We start from the raw sequence: 27,951 nt of genomic DNA, 5'->3' as shown, positions 1-27,951 counted from the left end.
TCAACTCGCTTCCTTGAGGTGACGCAGAGGCCGCTGGGCGGAGCAAGGCTGAATCAGGAACAATCCATACCCCTCCTATCTCAAGCTACAACAGTGGACATTGGGAACCAGTGGATACACAGACTGCTTATTATAAAGCAATGTCAACATGGGTTCTCGGTGGAAAAACAACGGGAATTGTGGTATATCAGGGATGCTCTCCCTGTGTGTTTTAGTTAGCTTGACTATTTGCTTGTCCAGGGCTGAAGACAGTGCAATGGAGAACATCGTAACAGAGAAGAAGGCTGAGGAGAGCCATAGGCAAGACAGTGCCGATCTGCTTATTTTCATCATGCTCCTAACTCTGACGATATTAACAATTTGGCTCTTCAAACACCGGCGGTTCAGATTTTTGCACGAAACGGGACTAGCTATGATATATGGTAAGAGGCTGATGCTGGACAGTGTTGTCCGAAGTCATTGTTTTGACACCGTCATGCCCACCAGTGAAAGCTAGCTTACTGCAACATAATACCCTGTGTGCGTTAGTATGGCAAGGCAGCACTGATTGAATTAAGCTCACTGATCGCAGATAAATGTCAACGTTTTGAATGAAAAACGCCGTTTCTCAGTGTTCAGGCCTAGTGTGTGTTGTGATGGCCTGGCTAACGTTAGCTTCTGTGATAGCCGCTTGAAAGCGAAATGTCATCAGTGAAGCATTACATGTCAGACTCCAAGGGCTCAGTTCGTGGAAAAGGAAGACAAACAGACCACGGCAGCAGGTTCTCCCAGTTTATTAGAAGGTTTTACTCAAAGGCCTGCCGTGTGATGTGTGCACTGTCAACGTAGCATCACTTGTATTACACCAGGGTGATGTGGCGTTGTTCTTAGAAAACAGAAACATAAATATCACGTCGAGTGGTGGCTAAGGGATCCTTCGTTTGTTTATTTTGTGACTCAGCTATCATCCTTTGCGTTCATTTAATACCTAGTTTTGTTCTGTTCCTTCTTGTGATTAGGAGTGTTGGTTGGTGTGGTACTACGGTATGGCATTCATGTGCCGCGAGACATCAACAACATCACCCTGAGTTGCCACGTGAATGCCAGCCCTCCCACCCTGCTCGTGAACGTCAGTGGCAAGTTCTACGAATACACACTGAAGGGAGAGATCAGTTCCAAGGAGGTGGATGAGGTGCAAGACAATGAGATGCTTCGTAAGGTAAACTGCATGACCCACCCACCAAACCCCAAAACTGTCTCTCATAACTGCCAGCAGGCTATCTCTCATTCCCCCCTAGAGGCCTAAAGATATACCTCTGTCAATCACAGCCATTGCATTGAATAGGTCGTCAATAACCCAGACCCACCAAACACAGAACATCCTCCAATTAGACCTACATGTAGGCTGGATTACCTCTTCTCATCACCCTAAATTCCTGAAGATACCTCTGTCAAACACAGCCTACTTCATTGCATTTCGAAGCATCAATATCAGCTTTACATGGTCAGAATTGTATTAAGCTGCCTTTCCAAATTACATTATCAAGACCCACTGTATCCACATCAACTGACTGAAACATTTTTTATATTTGCATGACTAATTGGTGCCTCCTCACCTATCTCGTGCCATAGGACACAGCTATTACATAACATTTCATACCTGTGTGCTGGCCCACACCACAAGAGTGTTCAAGTGCTGGCCTTGTACTCTTAGTCACTGTATTCATTGCTCGAGTCAGTTCTCACAGCGGCACAGACGGAGTGTGGTCAGTCCCTGTCAGTGGACTGTGGTGTGGCAGTAATAATATAATATATATTACATTGTCATTATCATTAATTACTTCTTTTTGTCTCGCATGATTTTCTCCATTCACAGGTAACATTTGATCCGGAGGTGTTCTTCAACATTCTACTGCCCCCAATAATATTCCATGCAGGCTACAGCCTAAAGCGGGTAAGAGAAGCACTGCAGCTAGTGAAGAGCTTCTCTAACAGAAGAAATTTCTTCAAAGGCATTTCAAAGTAGAACTTCAGCACATTTGAACTGTTGGACCGGGACTCAGAAATAGATCTAAGGGCACAAACCTGAACAAAATTGAACATTGGCTACAGAAATGTTCCTAGATAACTTATTGTTGAAAGTACATGAAAGTCCTTGTGCACAACCCTTCAGTTGTCCAGGTGCAGGTGTAAGGCAGGAAAACTTAATCAATATGAAAATGCCATTAAACACAGTATACAGGATAGTTTTCTTTTTTTTGTTCCGTCCGGGGGGGAGGGGGAGGGGGGGGGGTGTGCATTTAACACCCCCCCATTAAATGTTAAATGTGTTAAATGAAATTTTCATCATAACTCATTGTTGCTGGCCAGTCTCCCATCTACTGTGCAAATGTCCTTCAACATATTTTTGTTTGTTTAGGCAACAGACTATACTGTATGTATGTACAATATACTATATAAGCTTGTTGTTACCAAAATAACAATGACAAATTCTTAATCTGACTCCTGGTAATGTCATAGCAGTTTCGTTATGATGTTGAGCAAATGGTGATCTAAATAGTGATCTTCTCTAATAGGCTATCTACTTAGGTTTTGTTTTTTATTTGTCTATAATAGTGGTCCTTGAAGTTGACATTTGTCATGAAGTTATCCTTTGACATTCTGTGCTGACTGTTGTCGTTCTGTTTGTCCCTGTGGCTTTCTGTAGAGACACTTCTTCCGGAACATGGGCTCCATCCTGGCCTATGCCTTCCTGGGCACAGTGATTTCCTGTTTCATCATCGGGTGAGTACACATTAGGGGGCTTGTGTGAAAGCACTGACAGGCTCTCGGAGTGACTGGCTTAGAGCAATAGATTGTGGACCTCTGGAGATTTATTGATAATCTTGCAAGAATGTCAGAGTGCAACATGAATAGTAGGGCACAGTGACGTTTTGGTCCAAAATTGCCACTATTTCAAGTCCAGAAGGGATTTCTTGGCTTGGTTGTCGTTTCAAGCAAACTTAAATGATTATGTTCCCAGGGAAATTGGTCTGTGATATAATCACACAAGGCGTGTTCATGGTGGAGCAGCACTGTGTACAGTGTGCAGCTGCACTGATGTCTAGAATGTTTGGATAGAGTACTACTTTGCACTGAAGCAGAGAAGTCAAAAGTAAAAGTAAAAGTAAATTCATGGTGTAAGTACAACACTAGCACACATACAATTTCATAGCTGTTACACCATTTTCTTCATTGCGCCTAATGAGGTAGATAAACTGTGTTGTTACTGAAAAACACTAAAAACCTAACAAGAACCCACCCCAAACTTGATCCAACCAGCACAGTCAGCTGATCTTAAGACAAATACACAGGTCAACTGGTTACTCAGATAAGGTACCTGTGTTGGAAGGAAACTGTCCAACACTGGAAACTTTCACTTTTACTTTTGATACCTCTGCACTAAAGCATATTTAGAGGTCAGTGTGGCCCCGTCCAAAATTAGCCCACACTCATGGGAAAGATTTGATGACTGATCTATGATCTTCTGGTCCTGTCCAGGCTGCTGATGTACGGCATCGTGACGCTGATGAAGCAGGTGGGGCAGCTGGGAGGAGACTTTTTCTTCACCGACTGCCTCTTCTTTGGTGCCATTGTCTCCGCTACTGACCCAGGTATGGTGGCCTCACTGGCTAAATTTATGCTCTTAATACCAGGGTTCAAACACCTAGTGGTTATAGAACATTAGGACCCAGGTATGGTGGCCTCACTGGCTCAATTCATGATATCCATACCACAGTTCAAATATCTAGTGGCCATATAACATTAGGACCCAGGTACGGTGGCCTCACTGGCTAGGTCAATTCTATCAATATCAGGGTTTAATCTTGCACACTAGGCATAGGACATTAGGACCCAGGTAAAGTGGATTCGCCAGCTTAATCAATATATCTTACAGGTATGGTGGCTTCACTGCTTCGAATAAAACTCAAAGGAACTCAAGATGATGTGAGAAATAAATGCATGTTGCTTTAAATGGCGTCTGCGATGTTTCATAATGGCATTTGAAGTGTGAGAGTTTGTTCTGTCAAGACTTTTTTTGTCATTAACCAGTTTCCTGTACAAGGAAGCCAGGGAGGCAAAGCCGCAAGGGTGCAAAGATATCAAGGTCGTAAGAGTTCTTGGCTCTGGATCTATGTAGCCATAATGACATCAATGACTCACATCCTTGTTTCCTCTCAGCAACTATCCTTCTGGCCATCACCAATGAGATGAAGGCTAGTAACTTTAGCTAGTACCGTAAATAGTTGATTGAAAAAAACCTTGAAACTTTGGATAATCTGATTTGAAGAATAACTATTGAAGATTTGATCTTTTGCCTCTCGTATTTTGCAATAATTATCTTGTTGGAGCAAAGCGAATGTGCAGTCCACCTCTGTCTGCGTCTGTGTTTTTGTGCACACCTACTCCTTTGGGACTTACTGATACTTCAGATCTTGCTTGTTGTTTCTTTTCATTGACAGTGCATCTTTCAAGAGCTACAAGTTAAAATTAACCCTTGCCAGCTAGTAGATGGTCAATACTGGGCAACTTGAGATCGTCTGATGCCCTAAAGCAGTGGTTCCCAAACTTTTCCCCCTGCGCACCCCCTTGTAGATTTCAATGTGGTTCGCGCACCCCCTAAGCGAATATTTTGGTGTGCTGAAGTACGATTCACTGCACATTATGCACAGTTGTTTTGGGGAATCCTATTTTCCAACAGTCTAGGAGTTAAACTACACTTCAGATGGACCATCCCAGCATACAATTCACCATACAATTAAAAACTACTTCATGTTCATTAATGCTGGATTAGAACTCACATATCCACCATTGCTCTATTTAGCTCACGCACCCCCTTATGACAGGCCGCGCACCCCAGGGGTGCACGCACCCCAGTTTGGGAAACCCTGCCCTAAAGGAATGTTGTATACACATACTGTAGCTATCCCTTTGGTACTGCCTCAGATCTTTATTGCTGTTTCACCTCAGTTTCTGCCCTGTCCATCTTGAGACACAACGTAAAGCGAGAGTGCAGACCACCTCTTCTAAAATACTATGCTTATTCAACTCCTGTGTTTAAAGTGTTTTGGATATGTTCCCCAATGACTGTACCTTACCGTATATACACAGTCACTGGCACACATCTAGTCCTTTGATATTGACCTACATAATCTCCATGACTTCCACCAGTGACGGTCCTGGCCATCTTCAATGAGCTGCAGGTGGATGTGGACCTCTACGCTCTGCTGTTTGGGGAGAGCGTCCTGAACGATGCTGTTGCTGTGGTGCTGTCCTCGTGAGTACTCATCCTACATCTCGTTAAAGGCAACAGTGTTGATTGTCAAATTTGTACTATTATTACTATTATTACTGTTTTCCTGTATTATTTTTACAGTACCAGCCGTTAAAGGATTTGAAATGGCGTAACCCATCAACCTGTTGGTCACTGATGGGCAAAATGGATTCATTAGTTATATAATCCAGAGTCACATTTTCCAAATGACTTTTTTCTACCTGTCCAATTCAACCAGGTGATCATTCTACTAGCCTAGTGTTTCTCAACGGGGGCGTTAGAGCCTCCTAGGGGGCGCTGGGAAGCCCCAGGGGGCGTTGAGAACAGGGGGTCAGGATTTGGCTGATTAGCTTCGCCGATTAGCAAGGCACTTCCTCGTCGCAATTCCCACACATTTGCTAATTTCCGACGCCACTTCGCTCAAAGAGGGTGGATATGATTGGTGGGTGCGGGAGTTTAGTGTTGGGCACACATACCTATACAGGTGTGTGGTTGGGCACCTCCATGCATCCAATGTCCGTCTTCCATATATCTTTCTGGTCAATTGTTAGTCAGTCATTAACATGGCACGTAATTGGCTGAGTAAACAGGCGGCGGAAACGACTACATCTTTGAAGCTGAAAAATTTGTTCAATTTTGGCTGAATTCACTAGCCTAGCATTTCCCATTGAAATGACTGGAGGCGGGACTTATTCACTCTCTCCAGTTCTTATACTACCTCCATGGTTGAGAAGGATACAGCTAAATGGGGGCGGGGCTTAGTTGCCATTGTGGGGCATTAGTCTATATTTTTCAATACTAAGGGGGACGTTGGCAGGCTTATGATGAGGTCAAGGGGGCGTTGGGAGGCTTATGGTGAGTTCAAGGGGGCATTTATTCAAAAAAGGTTGAGAACCACTGTACTAGCCTGGTGAACCAGCGCCACCCGCTGGACGGCAAAATGTTTTGTCTACGGGTGGGTCTGGCCTCGCATAATGATTCAATGAAGCCAGAATGCCATGAATCTGGCAAACCAATTACAACGCAAAGATGTGTTTTGAATCAAAGCGGGCAGGGTTTTGAGGGAAGGTTGTTCTCATCAACAATCTTCGGATGTATTATGCATCGAGGCCAGACTAAATTAGACATCCACATTTAGTCTGGTTTATCAGGCTACCACTGTACTAGCCAATCACCTGGTTGAATTGGATGGGTAAAACCAAATCATTTTTGCCCATCACTGCTGTTGGTTCACGCAAAGTCAGAGCTGGGTTTTTTATTGCCAATTGGGGGTGCAGACTGAGGGGGATGCATTAAAATGGGAATGAGCAATTCCAAGAATTGGTGGTACCTGTATTCACTGTGTGGTTAATACATTTATTAACTTTTGCTGGGAATTGCTCATTAAAATGTAGCAATAAAACTGTTTGGTTCTTGGTACAGTGCCGTGCGGATGTTTTTGCCCCCTTACTGATTTTTTGTAACTTTTTATCACATTTGGCACACTTAACATTTTCAGAAAACCAAACAAATGTAAACATTAAATGAGGATGACCCAAGCCAACATAAAATGTATATGGGAGGGTGGGGGGTCGTCTAAATATTCTCAGGTCCAAAATGGGATTTGGGGTTTGGGAACCACTGGCGTAATCCATCATATCAACCAGTGTGACTAAACTAGAGTGGATAGATTTAGCCCACAGCCACAGCAGGCACTAATTGGGGCTCAGTCTCAAGTCGCAGTGATGTGATTTGTACCATTGAGGCTAATTGCCACCAAGTGTCCTGACATTTCCCCTGTAATTTAGTCTTGCTGGAATTAAAGCCAGATTGCAGGGAAAAGGCGTAATACTGCACTGGTACATTTATTTCAAGGCAGAGGTGCGCAATCGTCCCTTCAGAGAATAACATTAAAATGTTTTACTGGGTGCTTTTTGATCCAAGGTTACATTGTCCAGGTTGGGGGAAAAGAAGACCATATCTTGACCAAGGCACTGCGTGAAGTTAAAAAAATATCTTTATTTATAGTAACATGTTCAGATAAAACTTTACAATTGCCAGTGTATAGTGGATTGGGCATTCTTCAGGGCATGCGCCAGGCATGCGACACTAGTACTTTGTTCACAGGGAGGTTGCATTTACAATGGTTGTAAAATATGTATGATATATCGATACACGTACACCTTGTCTGTATTGTCAATCCATCCATCTATTCATTTTACTGTCTGTCTGTCTTTCTTTGACACACCCTAATCATGTCAACAGCTTGAAGAAAGTTGTACATACAGTATATGTGTTAATAACTGTGTGACCCTTGTAAACTAATCCTGTTAACACATGATCAATGTCAGTGTGGAATGTTTTTTTGTTCAAATAGAGTACTTGTTTTGACCCTAATGACCTTCATTCCGTTTCATCCCATGTCATCCCTCCCACATTCTCCTCCTGGCCAATCGGGCGTCTTGCCTTGTCTCTCCAGCATTCTCATTTATTACGGGCGTCACAGTCACAGTGGGGCGCTGTCGGCGGGACGTCACGCCCGCGGAAACCTTCCTCATTGGGCAATGGGCGGGCCCAACTCTACGGCCACGCCCCGCAACGGGTGTGCTGCTGCAATCAATAGTAGTGCATAGAACTTGAGTGACTGACAACCCCCTCGACCAATCCCCTTCCTTTCTTGCTGTGGACGCATCGTCTGGGTTTTGCTGGCCCAGGCCATGCACAGCCAATCACCCTCAGGCCTGTCTCGGAGCAAGGTTGCCAGCTTTGGAAACATTTCACTCCTATTTTATTCACATACTCACTCTATTTTATTCACATTCTCATTTGAGCTTCATGCGTCCTGTTTGCTACTCAACAGCTGACAGAGCTTGAGCATGAGATCAAATGCTTTCACATGCAGTGAAAAAATTAAAATGATTAAAAAACGACAATTTAGCACTTCCAAATCGCTATTTCACTGTTGCCAGATTTGGATAGACATGGCAGTCCATATTTAGCTCAACTTTGGCCTCTCACCAGTGCAACTGGACTGAAATGGCGGCTAATGGAGCTTGAGCATAAAACCAAAACCGAATGCAGCCCAGGCCACTTCAGAAACACCAGAGCACTCAGACGTTTCCTGAGATCAAGGTTATTTCATTAGGTGTAGTAGCAGCGAAAGAAGACTTGATGCTTTGATCCCAAATGTCTGACTCGGAAATCAAAGCAACCGTGCAGCGTGAGGCTGGTCTGAGGTGATTTGCTGACTGGTTGAGAAGAGAGATGGTTTCCTCTTCTTCCCACCCCCATGTATACTCTGGGAGGAGGCGTGATGTGCTGTGGTCTGACTCTAACCGCTCCTGTGGTGGCATGTAGTTTTGGTTTCAGCAGGCTTCTCTCTAGTTCCTTGCTACTTTCTCTCTCCACTCTCTCCTTCCTGTCTCTCACTCTCTTTTTTCCCCTCCTCTTCATTCTTTCATCCTGTCTTTCTTTCTTCCTGCCTGTTCCTCTTCCTTCGTTCTTTCTCGCTCTCTGTCTCTCTGTCTCTCTGTTTCTCTGTCTCTGTCTCTGTCTGTCTCTCTTTCTTTCTCTCTCTCTCTCTCTCTCTCTCTCTCTCTCTCTCTCTCTCTCTCCCACACATGAATAGTTTCCACAGAGTGAAACTCGTTTGCATTTCAGCAAGGCAGGGATCAAAAACAGAGCTGCAGGCATGGCCTGCTTTGCCCTACATATCAGTGCTGCACCTTGACCTCTCAGCTGCACACACACCCAATAAAGCTGGAAATGGCTTCTGGCAGGCAAAAAACTTCAATAATCTTTGACTTTCTTTGGTCAAGATTGCAGCACAATTGCTGGAAGGCGGAATGTAGATACTGGCTTTTGGGATTCCAGGTATTCCACTTCCCGTTCAGAAACATACTCCAGAAGTTCTAACAGTGGAGTTCTTTTTTCAAGTTTGACCGTTTTTTTGGCAGCTATTCCCATTGAATGCCTGATTGATTGTCTGCATAGCATACACTACAGTGTTTTGCGCTTTCACTGATCGTGAACCAGTTTATATGTGAGCACACACACACACACACACACACACACACACACACACACACACACACACACACACACACACACACACACTTAAGTCGTTAAAATGCTCAGCTTGCGGTTGCATCAGGCCAAGCTTAGCCTTGTAGGGAAGCAGTCATGAAAATGTGGGCCACCTCACTTCAGTATTAGATAACGTAAACACCACTGCCTGTAGTTCTCTGTATTTCTGTCTTGAAAGTGCATGGTGTTTGCTGTGGTTTTATCTCCTTTTAGACTCGTGACTTTGTGTGCTTCAGTAGCTATTAAATTGCAAGTACAGTGTTGAGTCTGCTTAAGCTAGCTAGTCTGTTAGTATGAATACTGTAGTATAGGCTTGCGTACATTAGACTGACATTAGAGTTACCACTATCACATAGCAGACAGTATGTTAAGAGAAAACTCTGAAGATTCTTTTATCCAAAGCAGCTTACCCAAGAGGCTATAAACAAGCAATTCAGATATGGAGAAGACACAAAGAAATGCTACAGTATTACAAAAGCAATACAGCTAGGGTACAGAAAAGGGCCCATTGCATTTTTGGGGAGCGCTTTGTACATCGCACATTACAGTGAACAGACAGATACTTCTTCAACATCAGTCAGCTGTCCATCAGTATAATCACACCTGTATGTTTTGCCTAGCCACCATTCACAGGTGTTCCTGTTTTTACCATTGCCAGTTGGCCTCTGTTGCCATCTGCATGTGTCTCCAGGCTCCTGTTTGTGACCCCCTCTGCTCCATAGTGGCACACCAGCCCCAGGGAGACAATATTATAGCACCTATTTTACCTTGGGAGTTACCATCTTAAGAACACTGCAGTGGTACATTTTGTTACAGTTAGAAAACACTTTCATCCGGCGTACATAAAGGTATAACATAAACAATGCTACAGCCAGGGTGCAGAGAAATGTACGTTACACTACACTACAGTACACTACACTGACCACTACACGACACTTCATCATCAGTTAGCACCTAGTACTGTACTGTTACAGATGTAATTGCAACACTATTAGTATGATATTACAAGGTTGCAACCATGTCATACTACTCGTGTTGTAATTCCATCCATAGATATCTACCCCTACTTTGTACAACTCTGCTGATTTGTCATGTCTTTTCCTTTTTCTGTTCGCTGGCTGGCTTCTGGTCCTGTGCTGGGTCCTGTGCTTGATGGCCTCTGTTCCTGCCGTCTCCGCGTGTGTCCCTGGGGCTCCTGGTTGGTGATCCTTTAGCTCCATCGTGGCGTACCAGCCGCAGGGGGACAACACCCACACCTTCGAGGCCATGGCCATGCTCAAGTCCTTCGGCGTCTTCCTGGGGGTCTTCAGCGGGTCCTTTGCCCTCGGCGTCGTCATCGGGGTCTTCACGGCACTCATATCCTTTTTTTTGACAAATCCTTAAGTGTTCAGAAAACACTGCACACTGAAAACTGTTCTTTCCAAATGTGAAATGCGATGCTCCAAGAAAAAAAGGAGAGAAAAAAACAGTATTCAGTATGCTGTGTGCTGACCAGACTTGTACGAAATTCCGAATTGAAATTCACAGTAATGCCATAATATGAACGCTAGGTGGTGGTGTTCTATGTACTCTCAATGGGTGGTGTAGATTAAATTCAAAGAAATTCAAGGTAATGACAAAATGGGAACACTAGATGATGCTGTATATTTATCAGTATGTTCCAATAGACCCTTTTAGAGTTTGTAAACAGGTATGACATAATTTGGCTGCGTGCGAACCGCTGCCTCAAAATCATCCATTCTCCGTTCACTTGTACAGAGACTCGACAGGTGTTTTTTCCAAAATAAGATAACGGATGCTCGCGCTAACCTCAGATATGCAGTGGGCACCACGGACACGGGTATTCCTGGTGATGTCATCAGTCCAGTCAGTAATTTAATGTCTTGTAACAACAAAAATCTCCTAGCTTCTGGAACAGCTTCTTCCCTCTCAAAATAGCATAACAAGTGTACTTTTCGGAATCTCTATTTTTTATCAACGTACACGCTTCAGAACGGCAGTTTTTCTTTCTTTAGTGTCTGCACTGTCACACAGTATTGCATACCGAATCACCACTCCCGATTTTTCCCATGCCGGCAGTTCTCCTGTGGCCGCTGTCGAGATACGGCTCTGAGCGCAGCAGCCCGTTCTTTCTGAATGGAGTCTGCACTCCCCCTAGAGTGCAGTACCACCCAGAAAAGTGGAGTCTCTCGTAATATCCATACAATATCTCTGGTGTGTTTGAGTCGACGATGCGCACGCATTCATGAGGACGTCGACTCCGAACAGGTCTATTCCCGGCACCTGTTGGGCTGCTTCCACCACCACCTAGTGTTCGTATTATGGCATTACTTTGAATTTCAATTCAGAATTTCGTACTAGCCTGGTGCTGACCTTTCAGTATTGATCAGGCTTTCCTGCCTTACACATGCACCTGGACTGCTGAAGATTTGTGCACCTCTATGTACTTAAATCCTTAAGTGTGTTCAACAAATAATTTATCAAATAGCAACGTAACATCTTTTTCATGTTGGAGAGACTCTACCTCATGGTCAGCATGGTCATTGGAGCCGCTACTGCCCTCCCTGAGGTGTTGGATAGAAACTTCTGAAATGTATTGTTCCACAGGTATTCAGACTCCCTGTGCTTAAAAAAAAACCTCAGATTTTGGCAGTACTACTATGACACCTAAATAGAGTCATATGTTTACAACAGATTACAACTTGGTCATTACTGTTTTAGTAACAACACATTTATTATAGTGTCTGTCGTAAGGGACATTAACATCTCAAGAAAAAATGAGAGAATGTGTCAGTGTGTTAAATGGAATATGCCAATTAAGTGGCTCTTTCACACGTGTCATTGGAGTCATGTCCGTACTGTGGTCTTTCAGATAGAAGCATCGACGAACCTTAAAGCGTTTGTAGATTATGAATAAAACAACATCACTTGAGGCAATGACATAATGTGCCACGTTATCTATTTAGGAAATGTGGCAATTAAAGGGGTATGGCACTATTTTGGGGCTTAATACAGTTAAAATCGTTGGCTGGGGTTTATAAAGGTGGTAAAGTGTCTTATTTTTCATATTAAGTGTTGTCTTGCTTTAAGACAAGTTAAAAGAGGGAGTATGTCGCTAAGCTAGTGAAAGTCAATGGATCCGTGTAGCATTGCTACATGCTACACGGATCCATTGACTTTCACTAGCTTAGCGACATGCTCCCTCTTTTAACTTGTCTTAAAACAAGACAACGTATTACATGAAAAATAGACACTTTACCACCTTTATAAACCCTGGCCAACGATTTTAACTGTATTAAGCCCCAAAATAGTGGCATACCCCTTTAAGTCATTTTGTCATTTGTGCTTCTGTCATCTGTTTTGCCCTTTGAACAGTTATGGCCAAGACTTGTTGTCAGGTGAGCAAGTTCAACAGAGGCGTTGGGCTTTGTTGGTCTTTCTGATGGTTTATTTTGTGTCGAGTGGATCCTTTGCCTGGAAAGTGTGCTTGTTATTCGCCCCCTACCCACCTGGCAGTGTAAGGAATCAAACTGGCAACCATCCCCAAGTCCCTCACCACTTGACCTTAATGCACAAGTGCAAATGCACCCCAGGAGAAAAGGTGCTTCTAACTTGAACCAAAAATTTGAGTCAGTGAGAAAGGTGACACATTCCAAGTTCCAATTACTCTCCAAAAGGTTACTTTGGATGTGCACACCCACTACTGGAAATAACACATTCCAAATTACACAAGGTTTGTTTTACTGAGGTGAAAGTGCACATGTCTTCCTCAAAAAAAGGCAACAAAAAACCTTACTAACCCTATTGGCCTCTGCTCTTATTGTTCTGTATTATTTCCCGTGCACTTTGTATCTTCAGGTCATGTTTGCTATGATTATGTCCTCGATTGTAAGTAGCTTTGGACAAAAAAACGTCTGCCTAATGTAACGTAAAGGTGTTTGGTATTATAGCAGGTCTCTGACCCATGGTCCACTATGACCAGAGCTTCTCCACTCTGCTCCTGTGTTCTGTCTGACTATGAGCCTTGACCCCCTGTCTCCTCCTGCACGTCACCAAGTTCACTAAGCTGCGAGACTTTCAGCTGCTGGAGACCGCCCTCTTCTTCCTCATGTCCTGGAGCACCTTCCTATTGGCTGAGGCATGCGGCTTCACAGGTTACTGTCCTATATTATATTATATTATATATATTATATTATATTATATTATATTATATTATATTATATTATGTTATGTTATATTATATTATATTATATTATATTATATTAGCGGAGGCATGGTGATTCACAGGTCACAGTCATATACGTATTTTCATATTTCCATACACTGAGGCACTGAAAGTGTCAATGAGCCTTATTCATTTTCATCTCTCTGGGAGGTCTTGATCAAGTGCATAGGTACGTACGGTATATCCAATTACCTCCCTGTAAATTGAAGTACAACCCACAGCACAGGGAACAAGAATTGAACAAGACTGACACCATGAGAAAACATGTGAAAAACCCTAAATAATACACCCCCATTACTGGAAGGAAACGACTGATTGAAATAATAACATGACACCACATCTTTCAAAAGTAACCCGTCCATGGATCAGGCCTCCCTCGCTGATTTTGGTAGCGTGCCAAGAGGGAAGTCTTGGCTGAAATTACCCCTCTGCCTTGTATGCACTGGTCTCTCTCAGTAACGGATAGCTTCTGGTGTTTTTGTTCTGGTGTGTTTGGTCTGGGTGTGTTGGCAGGTGTTGTGGCGGTGCTGTTCTGTGGGATCACCCAGGCCCACTACACCTTCAACAACCTCTCACCGGAGTCACAGGACCGCACCAAACAGGTAATAACCCTACAGCACCGGCACACCCACTCAAGTCTCTTTGAATTTAATTCAGTTCATGACATTTAATTCAATTCAGTTCGACTTCAGACTATAGCGTGAAATAGTCCGGGCCCATAACAAAGGCAAAACGACCGTCCTTAAGCGTGTCCCAATAACAGATTATAAATTAGACGGAGCATTATAAATGGATATAAGTTTATCCTCTATGGTGCGAGGCTAGATCAACCTACCTGGTCAAAAAACAGACTTTTTCTGCCAGCAGGGTTTGGTCTAGTTCAGTGTTTCTCAACAGGGGTGCCGGGGCACCCTGGGGTGCCACAGGCCCCCCTCAGGGGTGCCGCGGAAACGTGGCTGATAAATGATTTATGTAATATAATACATATTTGTCTAAATTGATAAGTTAATGTTAGTCAGTGGAATCTTTCATCTGCCATTTACGCACAATAACATAAATATACAAACGTTTGTAGGTCGCCCCAGTCAGCTGCAACTTCAAACGTAGGTCGTGTGACGTCTCCAAATGTGTTACTTTTCAAAGGTTGTGTGGTATTGGATGCGATGCCGTGTTACGGCTTGTTGGTTTGGGGTGCCTTGACATTTTTCATGAATTGAAAGGGTGCCTCGCCTAAAAAAAGGTTGAGAAACACTGGTCTAGTTTACAAGTCTATCAGTGCAGTGCAGCTCGTTTCAATTGGATTTCATTTCGCCATCCAAACAGAAGCAGCGTTGCAAAAGCACATACTCTTATGTAAAACACACCAAACCATGAAGGGTGATGATCACGATGTGATTGAACTATAAATGGAAACATGCCTCTTCCCTCTCTCCTCCCATATGGAAGCCATTTAGCCAATCGATTGTTAAGATTCCCATTTTGGCCAATGGTCTGTTCAGATTCCCATGCATCCAGTTCATGTTGTCCAGAATTGAGTTTAGTTGCAAACAGCTGGACTCGTCAAGCTCCAAAAAGAAGTCTGAATGCGTACAACTCTATTCCCCAGGGAAGCTGACAGGGGGGGGGGGTTTGGGGGGGGGGGCGTGTGGGGGGGTTAAAGGGGACAGTTGACCAGGGCCCAATGAGAAGGGGGCCCCAGAATTGGGTCGTCATTACATTGTATGTATTGGTGGGGGGGGCGTTTAGATGACTTTGTCCCAGGGCCCAGCCAAAGCTGTCAGCGGCCCTGCCCCTTGGATACGTTAGCTAATCATTTGAACCCCACGGCCATCTCCACACATATCAGCAAGTTTGTGCAGCTGAGGCAAATGTAGTGGCTAGACATGGAAATGAAAGGCATTTGGTTGGGGGGGAGGGGACAACGATCCAACAATTGCATCTTTGTTATTGCAGTTTTTTTTAGCTTGATTGTGGTTTGTTATGTGAAGAACGTGTATGTTTTTTGTGCGAAAGATCACAGAATATGCTGTAGATTGCACTTTAAAAAAACTGAAATAGCTTGTGCAGATAATTTATCAGGCACACTCAGTTGATTTAAGTAAATTAAAAAAAACTATATAGTGTATTTACAGGGATAGAGCATATGTGTGTGGCTGTGTGTGTCGTGTGTGTGTGCACGTTTTTTTATGCGTATGTGTCTGTAAATGTGTGTATAACTCTTCCCCTTTGCTGTTTTTGCAGTTGTTTGAGCTGCTGAACTTCCTGGCGGAGAACTTCATCTTCTCCTACATGGGCCTGACGCTCTTCACCTTCCAGAACCACGTCTTCAACCCCATCTTCATCATCGGAGCATTCGTATCCTTACCATGGCCATGGGGATGTTAGGGTAGAATGATAGTGGCGAGAGAGACGGGGTAGGACCTGGAAATGACCCAGGCCAGACACGAAACCCAGATGGTGACACACTGGCGTCTTCAGACTCGCAGCTGTGTAATGTTTGGCCATATACAGTAAATGTTTTTTTGTTTTTTTTTTGGTCTTTTAGACTTCATTTGCAACAGGACAGTATAAGCAGAGAGAGAAGAGAGAGAGAGGTTCCATTGGCCCATTGTTTCCGGGTTCTATTATTGCAAGGGGGAGGGGGGGAAATCCCCCTTTAGGCAGACCTAGGCAGACCTAAGGACTGTTCTATTCAGTGCTAGGAGTATTATGACACGCCCTTTTAGGCAGACCGGAACCTGGTCACATTAGGTGCCCAACCTATTACATTGGCATGTCTCTATATACTTAAAGATTCTCTGGTATAAGAGAGAGATGGGAAATGTTTGGATGAGAGACGGGGAAGGGTCGGCAAAGGACGCAAGCCGGAATCGAACCCAGGTTGGCCGCGCAGTACACATGTGCCCTACCATTAAGTCACGGCAGGGTCATACAGTAAATGCTAGTGTGCTTCCATGTAACTGGGTTCATCCATGCAGGCAGGCGGGATTGAGAATGGTGTTGATTTGGGGGTTCCTTTGGGCAAAGGGCTTTTGAAAGACATGATGATTGAATAGTGCTCTTTTTAGACAAGCTCGCCTCTCTTCGCCTCTCTACGCCACAGACATTTCTAAGAGCACATGTCTAAGAATATACTAGAGAGAGAGAGTGTGTGTGTGTGTGTAGGGAAGCCGGCAGGGGACAAAGGGGTTAGTTGTCCCGGCCACAGAAAGAAAGGGGGCCCAAAACTGGGTCCTTATTACATTATATGTATTGGGAACGGGGAGCCTTTTTGATTACTTTGTCCCCAGCCCAGCCCAAGCTCTCTGTGTGTGTGTGTGTGTGTGTGTGTGTGTGTGTGTGTGTGTGTGTGTGTGTGTGTGTGTGTGTGTGTGTGTGTGTGTGTGTGTGTGTGTGTGTGTGTGTGTGTGTTTGTGTGTGTGTGTGTGTGTGTGTGTGTGTGTGTGTGTGTGTGTGTGTGTGTGTGTGTGTGTGTGTGTGTGTGTGTGTGTGTGTGCGCGCCGAGTGATACGTAGGCCGTGGTTGGCATCAGAACATTGTCAACATTGTGTTTCCTGCCTCCAGAATAGCTCCCTTATACAGACCTCTCTCTCTCTCTCTCTCTCTCTCTCTCTCTCTCTCTCTCTCTCTCTCTCTCTCTCTCTCTCTCTCTCTCTCTCTCTCTCTCTCTCTCTCTCTCTCGTCATGGTTTGGCACATGGTGGTAAGACCAGGGAGCAGGGTTGGTGTTGGCTGCAGTCTGTGTGTGTGACTTCCCCCTTTTTTGGACTTTCTCCTTAACTTGCAAACCCTCCACCCCCATTGCTCCTACACACACACACACACACACACACACACACACACACACACACACACACACACACACACACACACACACACACACACACACACACACACACACACACACACACACACACACACACATTCTCTCTCTCTCTCTCTCTCTCTCTCTCTCTCTCTCTCTCTCTCTCTCTCTCTCTCTCTCCTCTTCTTTTCCGCTGTTCCCCCTCTACTCTCCTCCACAGCTGGCTGTCTTCCTGGGCAGGGCGGCCAACATCTACCCGCTCTCCTTCCTCCTCAACCTGGGCCGCCGCAACAAGATCAGCACCAACTTCCAGCACATGATGATGTTCGCCGGTACGCAATAACACACATATGCTTTCACATGCACGCGCACACACACACACACACACACACACACACACACACACACACACACACACACACACACACACACACACACACACACACACACACACACACACACACACACAGTTTGCTGGAACACAAGAATGCACACAAGAACGTGTGTGCACACAAACACACAATTTTAGCTGGCTGGTATGCATGAACACGCAAGAAAAATAAGCACTTGTCCATGTGGCCTGTATTTGTCCTGAAAGCCTGAATTCTGGGCCTGCCAAGAAAAGCCATCTCGCTTTTTTCTAAATCCCCCAATGTTTGGAACACAAACCATGGGTCACATTCATGTTTTATTTTTCTCTTCACTTTTTTCTTTTGACTATTTCAATTGGACAGGCACTCGCTGAAACAAGCTAGCACCTCTAGAGAGCAAATGGTAACGATCTGTGACAGGGTGGGGAGACGTTCACAGTGTTCCCAAAGAACCAATGCACACACACACACACACACACACACACACACACACACACACACACACACACACACACACACACACACACACACACACACACACACATGTGCAAACACACAGTGGTTCCCAAAGTGTCAGCTTTCAACATGTCATAAGTCGTTATGAAGAAATAAAATGGACAGCCAGAATTTAAGGGTTGTTATTTAAGTCGGATGAGTCACATACATGCACATACATGTGATCTTTTTACTGATAATTAGGAATTCCTCCTTTTCTAACCTGAAAATGCATAGTGTAAAACCACTGCCACAGTAGAACACCCTGTAACACACAATATACTCCAGATTCAAGATTCATGTATTGGTTCAGAAGGAAATATGTCTGGAATGTTCACATGTTTCAGTTCTTTACAAGACTGAAAAGTTTGTTTTGAAGTTGTGTTTTGCGTTACGTGATATTTTGCAACAGTGCCTTTTAAGTTATCCTTTAACTTCTCCTCCTAAATTCTTTATTGTTTTTTAAATAATACCATTTATCATTGGATTTGTTTGGTAACTCTTGATTTGTACTCTAACAGTTTGTGACTTGAAAATTATGATGACTCTCATTTATTTTGATGATGGACTAGGAAAGCCAGTGAAAATATCAAATGTGCATAACAACTTGGAACACAGTGTAGAACTGGGGAGGGAAAAATCCTTGCTTCTCAAAGGGTCAGTGTGCGGCTAAATCCATCGCTAAGCGTCTCTGTGTGTATGTCTTTGTCTCTCAGGTCTGCGCGGGGCCATGACCTTTGCCCTCTCCATCCGGGACACGGCCACGTACGCTCGGCGGATGATGTTCAGCACCACCCTGCTGGTGGTCTTCTTCACCGTGTGGGTTTGTGGAGGAGGAACCACGCAGATGCTCTCCTGCCAACGCATACGGTACTGTGGACACCAGACCACATACAATACGCCCACAGAAGAACAGTCATGGGTCAAGGACCTTTTAGTTGTAGCACATGTCAGCGTGGTGCAGCAACCACAGCTAAAACCACTATTGCATGGATTAAACTACTTTGCATACGGTACAGTGGACACTAGATCAGTGTTTCCCAACCAGGGGTACGTGTACCACTAGGGGTACGCGAGCACACCTCAGGGGGTACGCGGAAAAATGGAATAATAACAAACAAATATATTGACTGTAGTCACATTGGGATAGAGGAACAGAGCATGAGTGAGGGCGAGGGGGTACTCATCATATCACAAAATGGCTTGAGGGGTACACAAGACAAAAAAGGTTGGGAACCACTGCACTAGATTACAGAGGTACATACATGGATGGGTTCATTATGTTTTAGTAGTAGCACACGTCAGGGTGGGGCAACCACAACTTTTTAGTGGATTATGTAAGAAGCATATACATTGGTTATAAAGCGTCTGCCAAATGCAATGTAATGTAATGTAATGTAATTACCAATTACCAACTCATTTATGAGTCACGTACAATGCATGTGATCTTTTTGCTGATAAATGAGGAATTCTGCATATTCCAACCTGAAATGCATAGTGTAAACCACTGCCACCGTAGAACACCCTGTAACATCCAATATATTCCAGATTCAAGATTGTGTTTTTGCATAAGTTGTGTTTTGCATCATAATTTGGAACAGTGCCTTTAAAGTTCATTAGCATTTGCTGTTGTTGCACCACCTGACCTCTGAGCCCAAAAAACGTCATAGACCCTCACATGCACTACACTCCTCTAAAATACAGTTTCGTCTATTACCATAAGATTTCTGTCATGCTCTGTACAGTTAACTAACGTGTGTCTTTTTAAACCAACAGTGTGGGAGTGGATGCGGACCAGGATAACTCAGTGAGTTCCTTCACCACTTTCATGAACTCTGTGTGCTTGTGTCAATTGCATCCATGTGTCCTCTCCCATTGTGCAGTGGTGGTCGCTGGGTTAACTCTGGTGGTGTTTTGTGCTCTCCACAGATCGGTCCGGATGGCATAGAGCGACGCAGCACTAAGCAGGAGAGTGCCTGGCTCTTCAGGATCTGGTACAACTTTGATCACAAGTATCCTTTACCGTGGAGATGGGCACCATGCTGCAGCTTTGTATACCAAACATTGTGCAGTACGCCAATGGCATTGACTTCTAAATGTAATCTTTGAAGTGTATTACTAAAAATGAAAGCTATTCTATTCTATTCAGATGTAACCAGCAGAGCAGTCTAGTATGTTGTAGGTATTGTTGCAAGTGTGTGTGAAACACTTATCTTGACCATGTGGTAGAGTAGGAGTTTTGCATATACCGTTACGTGGGATTTGCATTGCAGCTGTGTTAGACCTTAACCCTTTCAGCTCCCCAAATCGGTTACCGTATTTAAAGAGGACATATTATACAAAATTCACTTTTTGGGGGCTTTCATGTGCATATTTGGGTCTGTGCTGATCTTATTAACGGATAGAGTTTAGAAAAAAATATCCCAACCTTCTCTGTGAGCTACTCGTGACATGTTGCTGTAAACCATTTACATTTGTCCGGCAGTGTGACCTCATAGCTGGAGACCCCAGGAAGAAGGAAAAACCTAAGCAGGACTTTTTATGGTGTCAGTCCATTTTTTCCACCTCTGCTGCAAACCACTTCACACCACACCAGACTCCTTCATTAGGGTGGGGTGGGGAGGAGTGGTCGGCAACCCTTTATTTGCATTTTAAGGAGGTCAGAGCCCTAAATGGCGCACTTGTAACAGTAACCACAGTTGGCAAGAGCTGGTGTTGGGATGGTTTTGTGCAAATAACATGTTTTGCATAGTCCATAGACCAATTCCAACTGGCTTATGAAGAGGTTTAATTTGTCCGCTAAGTAATGTACAAAGAAAAACATACACATCTGTCTTAAAAATGGGTGCTGGACTAATAATAAGAGTCAAATCATAACAGAAACAAGAGTTTTGTGTTGCAGAGTTAATTTTTTGCTATTATCCGCTTTAATGTACTACAGTACATACAATCAGTGAGCCTTTCAGCTAGTACCCCATTTGACAGCCGTGTGCACCCGCTACCGAAGTGTGGCCCTTAACCCCTTCCTCCCCTCAGCTACCTGAAGCCCATCCTGACCCACAGCGGCCCGCCCCTCACCACCACCCTGCCGGCCTGCTGTGGCCCCCTGGCACGTTGCCTCACCAGCCCTCAGGCCTACGAGGTTAGCCACCATCACTTTTTAAGATGTAGCCTTTTAACGCGTCAACATTAGGGGGGTAAATCACAGCCTCCATGACGATGCGGTTTCTTAATGCAGCAATTCGATTATTTACGATACTTAAGAGTGCCCCAAGAATGCCCTGTGATACGATGTGATAGGATTTTATTCCCAATTACTTTTCCACTTCTATTATGTTATGGAACTAGGGCATTGGGAATGATAATGATTATTAATAATTGGGGATTATTTTCGATACTTAAGAATGCCACACAATACGACTCTATTCGTACACCCCTAGTCAACACAGGGTATTGTTTAATTTCATCTTGTTTCCTTTCCTGTCATTTCGTTTGATAACTTTAAATGGTTTTAGAGTTTTAGTAGTCACATTGCCACTCATGTCACACCATCTGCTGCCATCGAACATCAAAGGACCACAATGGAAATAGGCCTTCAAGATTTATTGACTTATCCTGACTGACAGTTTTTTTCTTTTAGTTAAATATGTGGTGCAGTTTATTGGAACACTAAATCATGTATTTGCTTTTATTCAAGAACTGAGATTGTCACATTAAATCAATCAATCAATAAACTCAATAATGCAATTACTTTTCCCCTTCTTCTCCGCCACCTCTTCATATCGTCCTCCTCTTCCTTCTCTTTTCTCCTGTCCTCGTCTCCTCCTCTCTCCCTCCTCTTTCTTGGTTCCTCTCATGTCCTCCTCTCTGCTCCAGAACGAGGGCCAGCTGAAGGACGACGACTCGGACCTGATCCTGAACGACCACGACATCAACCTGACGTACGGCGACGTCACCATCAGCACGGACGCCAGCGGTGTGCACCGCACCACCGTCTCCAGCGGCGCCCGGGCCGGCAACGCCTCCTCCATGCCTACGGGGGGCGCCGGCGCCTCCTCGGACGAGCTGGACCGGGAGCTGGCCTCGATCGACAACGAGCTGGTGATCCGCGGCACGCGACTGGTGCTGCCCATGGATGACGGGGACTCGACGATGCCCACCGACCTGCACTCGCGCCGGGGGGTGATGAGCTGAGCTGAAGGGGTGGGCTGGGTGGATGGATGGAAGTGGAGCTTCCTTATGTTCTGATTCTCTTTCATGCCCTCTCTCTCTCTCTCTTTCACTGTCTTTGTCTGTCTGAACCCTTCTGGACTTGGTGAGGGAATGAGTTGAGCGGCGACGGAGGCATGGATGTGTATGTGGTTATTGAGAGCGCGTTTTTCTTTTAGCTCTTCTTTTGTTTTTCTTTCCGTCTTGTCTCTCCTTTCTTTTCTTTCTACTGAGCTGAGTAGTCATCTCTGCAGTAGGGAGTTGTGGGGTGTTCTTCCTTCCTCTCTTTCTCTTTTCTCTCTCACTCCTCTCTCACTCCTCTTTCCCTCTGGTTCTCTCTCTTTCCCTCTCTATCTATCTTTCTCTGACTTGCTCTGTCTTTCTATCTGGGCTGTCTCGTGCCCCCTTGCTCCTCATTCTGCGGCCCTCCTCTCTTTCTCCCCCAAGCATGGAGGTACGTGGCGCATGGAAACCAGAAGCACTCCTCTAATTCTCACTCTCCCTCACTCTCTGTCTTGCTCTCCCTCTTTCTCTCTCTGTTGATTTCAATATCAATCTCAACCCACTGTCTTATTATGGCCAGTCCTCTCTCTCTGTCTCTCTCTCTCTTTCTCTCTCTCTTTCTCTCTCTCTCTCTCTCTCTCTCTCTTCAGTGTCCTGCTCTCCTTCTTCAGCGATGTATCACCCCATCTCTTTTCTTTTTCTTCCCGTTTCATGTTTTTATGTTAAATCAGGTGGCTGATTCGATGTCTCTACCTCATTCTTGTTTCCTGTATTCCAGCTTCTTGATTTCTTGCCATCACTGTCGTGTTGGTTATTTTTGCCTTCATGTACGGAAGGTGCCGGAGTCGTTTTTTATTTTATTTTTTATTATTGTTATTATTTATTTGTTTCTTAAAACCCCCACCCCAATCCCCAAGGCAAAGGAGAAGCAGAAAGCCACTGCTGCGTTATTAGCGTTATCTCTTTTTATTTCACTCTACTTGGACTCCATCCAGACCGCGTAGCATCACCCAAAAGCGTAGTCAAGAGGCGGTACAGCAGCAGTCTTGAAGCATGTGTCACTAAGCTCTCCCCTCTTTAAAGCAAAAATGGGCACCAGAACAAACAAGCTTAAGCTTATCTTTTCCTGTCTGTATAGCAAGGTGTAAAAAAAAATACTGTCGACATGAATATGTATGCTTTTGGTGTGTGCATGCATGGTGCGTTGGTGTCTGCAGTGTGCGAGTGTGAGTGTATGTCTGTCTGCTTGCGTACCTAATATTTCTTAATCGAGCGTCAAGAGTGCTGTTGTTTTTAAGCGAAGGATACCAGTTGGCGTAAGCTTATGTTGACTGATGGGGTCAAAAATGCTTTCTACTGCCTTCTCTGTGCTGTGACAGTTGAATCAGAGGCATGAGAGGATGGCTCTCTGTGTTGCTGTGTGCGGTCACAATCAAGCAAGTGCCTGATGAATGTACAGTAAACGTCCTGAGTCCCCCTCCCTCACCTCACCTCTCCCTCCTTCTCCACCTTGGGTGCAGTACACCCTTCAGACCACCAGAGGGTGGTGTTGTGTTTCGGTACGGAGACTCCTCTATCAGTGTTTTGAATTTGGTTAGGAGTTGACTGGGGGTGTTTTCCAATATCCTGACTCCTGTCCTCAGCCTGTGCTTGTGGACTCCTGCTTCACGTGACAGCTCGCATCTGTGGGGAAAACTTTAACGTTTTCCCGCTGTCAGCCTAGCCATAACAACTGTTGGAAACGTTTCCCTTATCAAAATCCTGATTGCAAATGAGAAAACGACCTTTCAATTGCGCTTTTGCGAGATGGCTGAATTAAACTTCTGTTGTCAATTATGTCTTGTGACATCGTCACGAGGCCACAAGCACTTGGGGAGGACAGGAGTTTGGATATTGGAAAGCAGCCTGTATGTATGTGTCTGGAGTAATGGTGTTCTTCTTGACCTAGCTAGCACAAGGCACGAATCTCACTCATTGACCTTTGACTGTGACCGTGTGAGGGTTTTTTACACCTTGTTATATAACCCCGATGTTGCTCATCATAGCGTTTCGAAGGGCTGCTGTTCTTTACAGGGGGAGGCTGATTTGGAGGTAAATCAGGGGCAAAACTCGGGGGTGGGGTTGCATTTTATCGTCTCTCAGCGTGTACTGACTTCTTAATTTTTTTGACAGCCTCAAAATATTTTTCTATCCATTTTTGCCATGGAACAAAATATTATTATTGACGCGACAAAATGTCTGTCATTTGCGCTCTGTGTTTGATATTCAGCACCAAAAAAAACAACACTGTACAGATTAAGCAACACATACACACGTTACTAAAATCCACTGATGGATCCTGCTTTTTGTAAAGTCACGTCTGCGTAACTGCTGTAGTTTCGAAGTGATCCCGCTTTGACCTTTTTTGTAAAAAAAAGAAAAATAACAAGCAAAAGGAACAATGTGACAATGGCAAGAGATTTGTGTAAACTTCTGAAAATAGCCGAAATAGCCCTGTTTTTTTTTTTAAAATATTCTTTGAATGTTTCAGAGATTTAACCGATTCACAGAATACAATTTTTTTCTGCCTAGACAAAATGAGAAACAAACCTTTCCTTCTTCTTTCCTTATTGTTTTGCATGAAGAATTGTATGGAGAGGGCAGAGGCCCACTTGTCTACTGTACTGACAGGGTGGTGTCAACCAATCAAAATGATGCTTCAAAATGCTGAAATGAGACCGCTAAAGTAAGAGATGGGACTGCTGCATGCCAGTAAAGTGGAGGGCTCGACACCCAAAGACATGTATAAATGTAGATATTCTTTAAAATATGTATATTTATCATTATATATATTTTAATTTATACATGTCTGATAACACTGGCATGTGTTCATTTCACCTCTCTGTTGTCATAGGTTGTCATCTGTTGTCATAGGCTGTGTCTGCTTGGGGCTGCGTTTGGGGCTGCCCCCTTCCACGGACGGGTTAGGCATAAATCCAATTAAGTTGTGTGTGCAGTATGCACTGTGTTCTATGGAGCGCTGTATCTCAGTGACTGATAAATGAATGATTTCCCAGGGAGGCTTTCACTTTCATAAGGTGTGAAGTACATGATCTGTTCCTTTCCCATAGAAGAGAAGTATTTATTGTTCGAGTTGAGTTTCAGATTTGGCCATAGAATAGCTTCTGTGTTTGGAGAGGCCATGCGATTGTAATGGAGGCTATCTAGCAGAGTGGGACGAACAGGTGCAGGAAGACCTCCGTCACACGATCATGGCGTTGATTCCTGAAGGTGGTTTGATATTTCACGTTACTTGAACTGAGCAAGACAATAACAAAAAAACAAGTCTGCTTTGTGAAGTGAAATGGCTGGCCTTCACACTGCTTCCTAGGGAAGGGTAGCGGAACGGAAATACTGTTGGCTAGAGCCAAGAGATAACCAGGAGAACAGCCTGTGGCCCTCCTTGTGGTTGGAAACAGGGCACTGCCTGCCCACCAGAAAATCGTCTGACTCCCTTTGAGCTAGTGGCTCTCTGCCATCCTAGCCCAGGCCTGTGTAAAGTTCACACAGCTAAGGCTGCAAGGCCATAGCTCCCATTGCAAATGATCAAACTCTACACTAAGACTGCATAGATGCCTATTCCTGAGAGAAGAAAAGCAGCTTGTCTGTGTCGTGTGTGTGTGTTTGTGTGTGCATAGATGACTTTTAGAGAGAGAGAGAGAACGGGAGATCTGAAGGAGAGGATGGATAGGGGGAGAGGGATAGATAGAAAGAAAGACATAACTGGTCCAAATGCGCTGTCGTTTCTTTGAGTCCGTCTGGTGATGGTTGAAGCCAGACAAGTGGCCAACCAGTCAGTGTAGGTGGTGGAGGTGAGAGGACGGGGGGGTTGTTGATGGGGAAAGGAGGGGAGAGGGGCAGTGGTGGTTTCAGAGGATAGTTTCCGGCATGTTCCAGTATGTGTTCTGGTTGTCGACAGCACATACTATAGATATACATATACTGTATTGGTGTGTCTCAAATGGCGAACCTGTGCACTTCGGCCACTATGTTTCAGTGCGTAGGGTGCACTAACTATGCACTGAAACATAGTGCCTTAAGTGCACAAATGCGCCATTTGAGACTTGGAGTACTGTATGTCTACAGTCCAGGGAATGTGGGATTGTCTGCGGCCCTCCACACAGTGTTATCTCCTGCTGTGCAGGAAACTAATGATCGCGCATGTACGTACGTGTGTCTATTTTATTCCTATTTCCATAAGCATGCCTCTTGACATGATACCACAATGCGATGCGATGGATTAGATTTTTTGTTTTATTTGTGTTTTTTTGTTTTCTTTTGTTTGTTTGTTTGTTTTGGATTAATATTTTATTTGTTTGTTTTCTTCCCTTTTGGGTGTATTTTTTTCCTGAAGGGGAACTACTGTATGTGAACACATTGAGGGTGTTAAATCTTTTTGCACTTTTTTTAAAGCTTCTTTTTTTGCCTTTTTATGATGATGATGATGAAGTGCAAAGCCTGCGATCATGTGACCATGGTCTCGAGGTGATGATGATGAAGAAAATATATGATAATGAAAATAAATAATTGTGATTTTATTGTGTATGTAGAGGCCCTTAGTAGAATCAGGAATCTGAGATGGGTCTAGTACACGTCTGACAAAGGGAGTTATGGTGAAAGCCATCATTATGAGATTTTGACGTAACAATTGTGATTGGTACACTGTCTTTTGTACAAAGCACCTAAATGACCACTTGCACTCTGGGATTGATTAATGAAAGTGCCCTTGGGCTGAAAAGGTATTTTAGACGACCCCACTCTGGGTTGTTCGCCTCAATCTAGACCCTACTGTCCTTTATTGTAGGCTATTTGGTACACAAGGCCCCGAAAGGGCACTGCACACCCTTTCTGACAAAGTGCAGAGCACTACTCTCTGCCAACATTCAATTCCACTGTTTTCAGTACAGTGAAATGAACTGGAAGGCTGTGAGGTTGGGAGGGTTCAGTCTGCCTTTGCCACCTTGGCACCTAAATTTGAATGATTTTCTGTGGAGGGTAACCAACCTCTTGAGGTGAGGCCTCTTGTTTTCGTGGCAAGAATAACAACTGGGCGTTTTTAGTCCCATTCGTTAATCCATCCCTGTCTGCACTGGCCTCAAAGGAACGCCGCAGTTAAGATGTCTCTACACTGTAATAGAGGAACAGTCCACTGCCTTGCCATACTTCAATTTGTTATTCTCCGATGTGAGACACGATGACGAGTCCCTCTCAGGTGGCATCTCTCAATGCGCTGCAGACAAAATGAGAAGAACTCATTAAATGGTCTCAGATCCATGAAGAATTTTGTGAAGTGTGGAAACGCAGTGGACTGTTCTTTAAAAAGATGAGATCGGATCAGTACAGCCTCGATGCTGTTGCTATGTCCAGACTGACTTGTTTTTAAATGAAAAGAATATGACATTGGCTTAATTGTGGGCCTTTACCTAAGCTGAGATTTTTATTGTATG

At 44.3% G+C, this 27,951-nt stretch overlaps 1 protein-coding gene across 2 annotated transcripts; it reads left to right on the top strand.

The window, feature by feature from the left end:
• Positions 1-53: 53 nt before the first annotated feature.
• slc9a6a (solute carrier family 9 member A6a) lies at positions 54-26,308 on the top strand. 2 transcript variants are annotated; one of them, XM_063190422.1, is made up of 17 exons: positions 54-422; positions 999-1,198; positions 1,856-1,933; positions 2,687-2,763; positions 3,520-3,632; positions 5,191-5,296; positions 7,752-7,874; positions 10,573-10,714; positions 13,407-13,512; positions 14,097-14,185; positions 15,825-15,938; positions 17,608-17,719; positions 18,970-19,123; positions 20,030-20,060; positions 20,183-20,265; positions 21,290-21,395; positions 22,130-26,308. In XM_063190422.1, exons 1-17 carry the CDS (start codon positions 149-151, stop codon positions 22,445-22,447), a joined length of 2,226 nt encoding a protein of 741 aa, XP_063046492.1. In that variant the 5' UTR covers positions 54-148; the 3' UTR covers positions 22,448-26,308. The 2 variants fall into 2 exon arrangements, with proteins under 2 accessions (XP_063046492.1, XP_063046493.1); XM_063190423.1 differs by lacking the exon at positions 7,752-7,874.
• The last annotated feature ends 1,643 nt before the right edge of the window (positions 26,309-27,951 follow it).

The sequence above is a fragment of the Engraulis encrasicolus genome, chromosome 23 (genome assembly GCF_034702125.1).
Source record: "Engraulis encrasicolus isolate BLACKSEA-1 chromosome 23, IST_EnEncr_1.0, whole genome shotgun sequence".
Taxonomy (NCBI): Eukaryota; Metazoa; Chordata; class Actinopteri; order Clupeiformes; family Engraulidae; genus Engraulis; species Engraulis encrasicolus.
The sequence above is the reverse complement of the archived record's forward strand: the minus strand, read 5'-3'. Positions and strand labels throughout refer to the sequence as shown.

Excerpts from the sequence above, each read along its gene's own strand:
- slc9a6a (XM_063190422.1), top strand. The coding sequence starts at position 149 with ATGGGTTCTCGGTGGAAAAACAACGGGAATTGTGGTATATCAGGGATG. Across the intron at positions 19,124-20,029 it reads CTCTCCTGCCAACGCATACG|TGTGGGAGTGGATGCGGACC; the intron begins GTACTGTGGACA and ends TTAAACCAACAG. Across the intron at positions 20,061-20,182 it reads ATGCGGACCAGGATAACTCA|ATCGGTCCGGATGGCATAGA; the intron begins GTGAGTTCCTTC and ends TGCTCTCCACAG.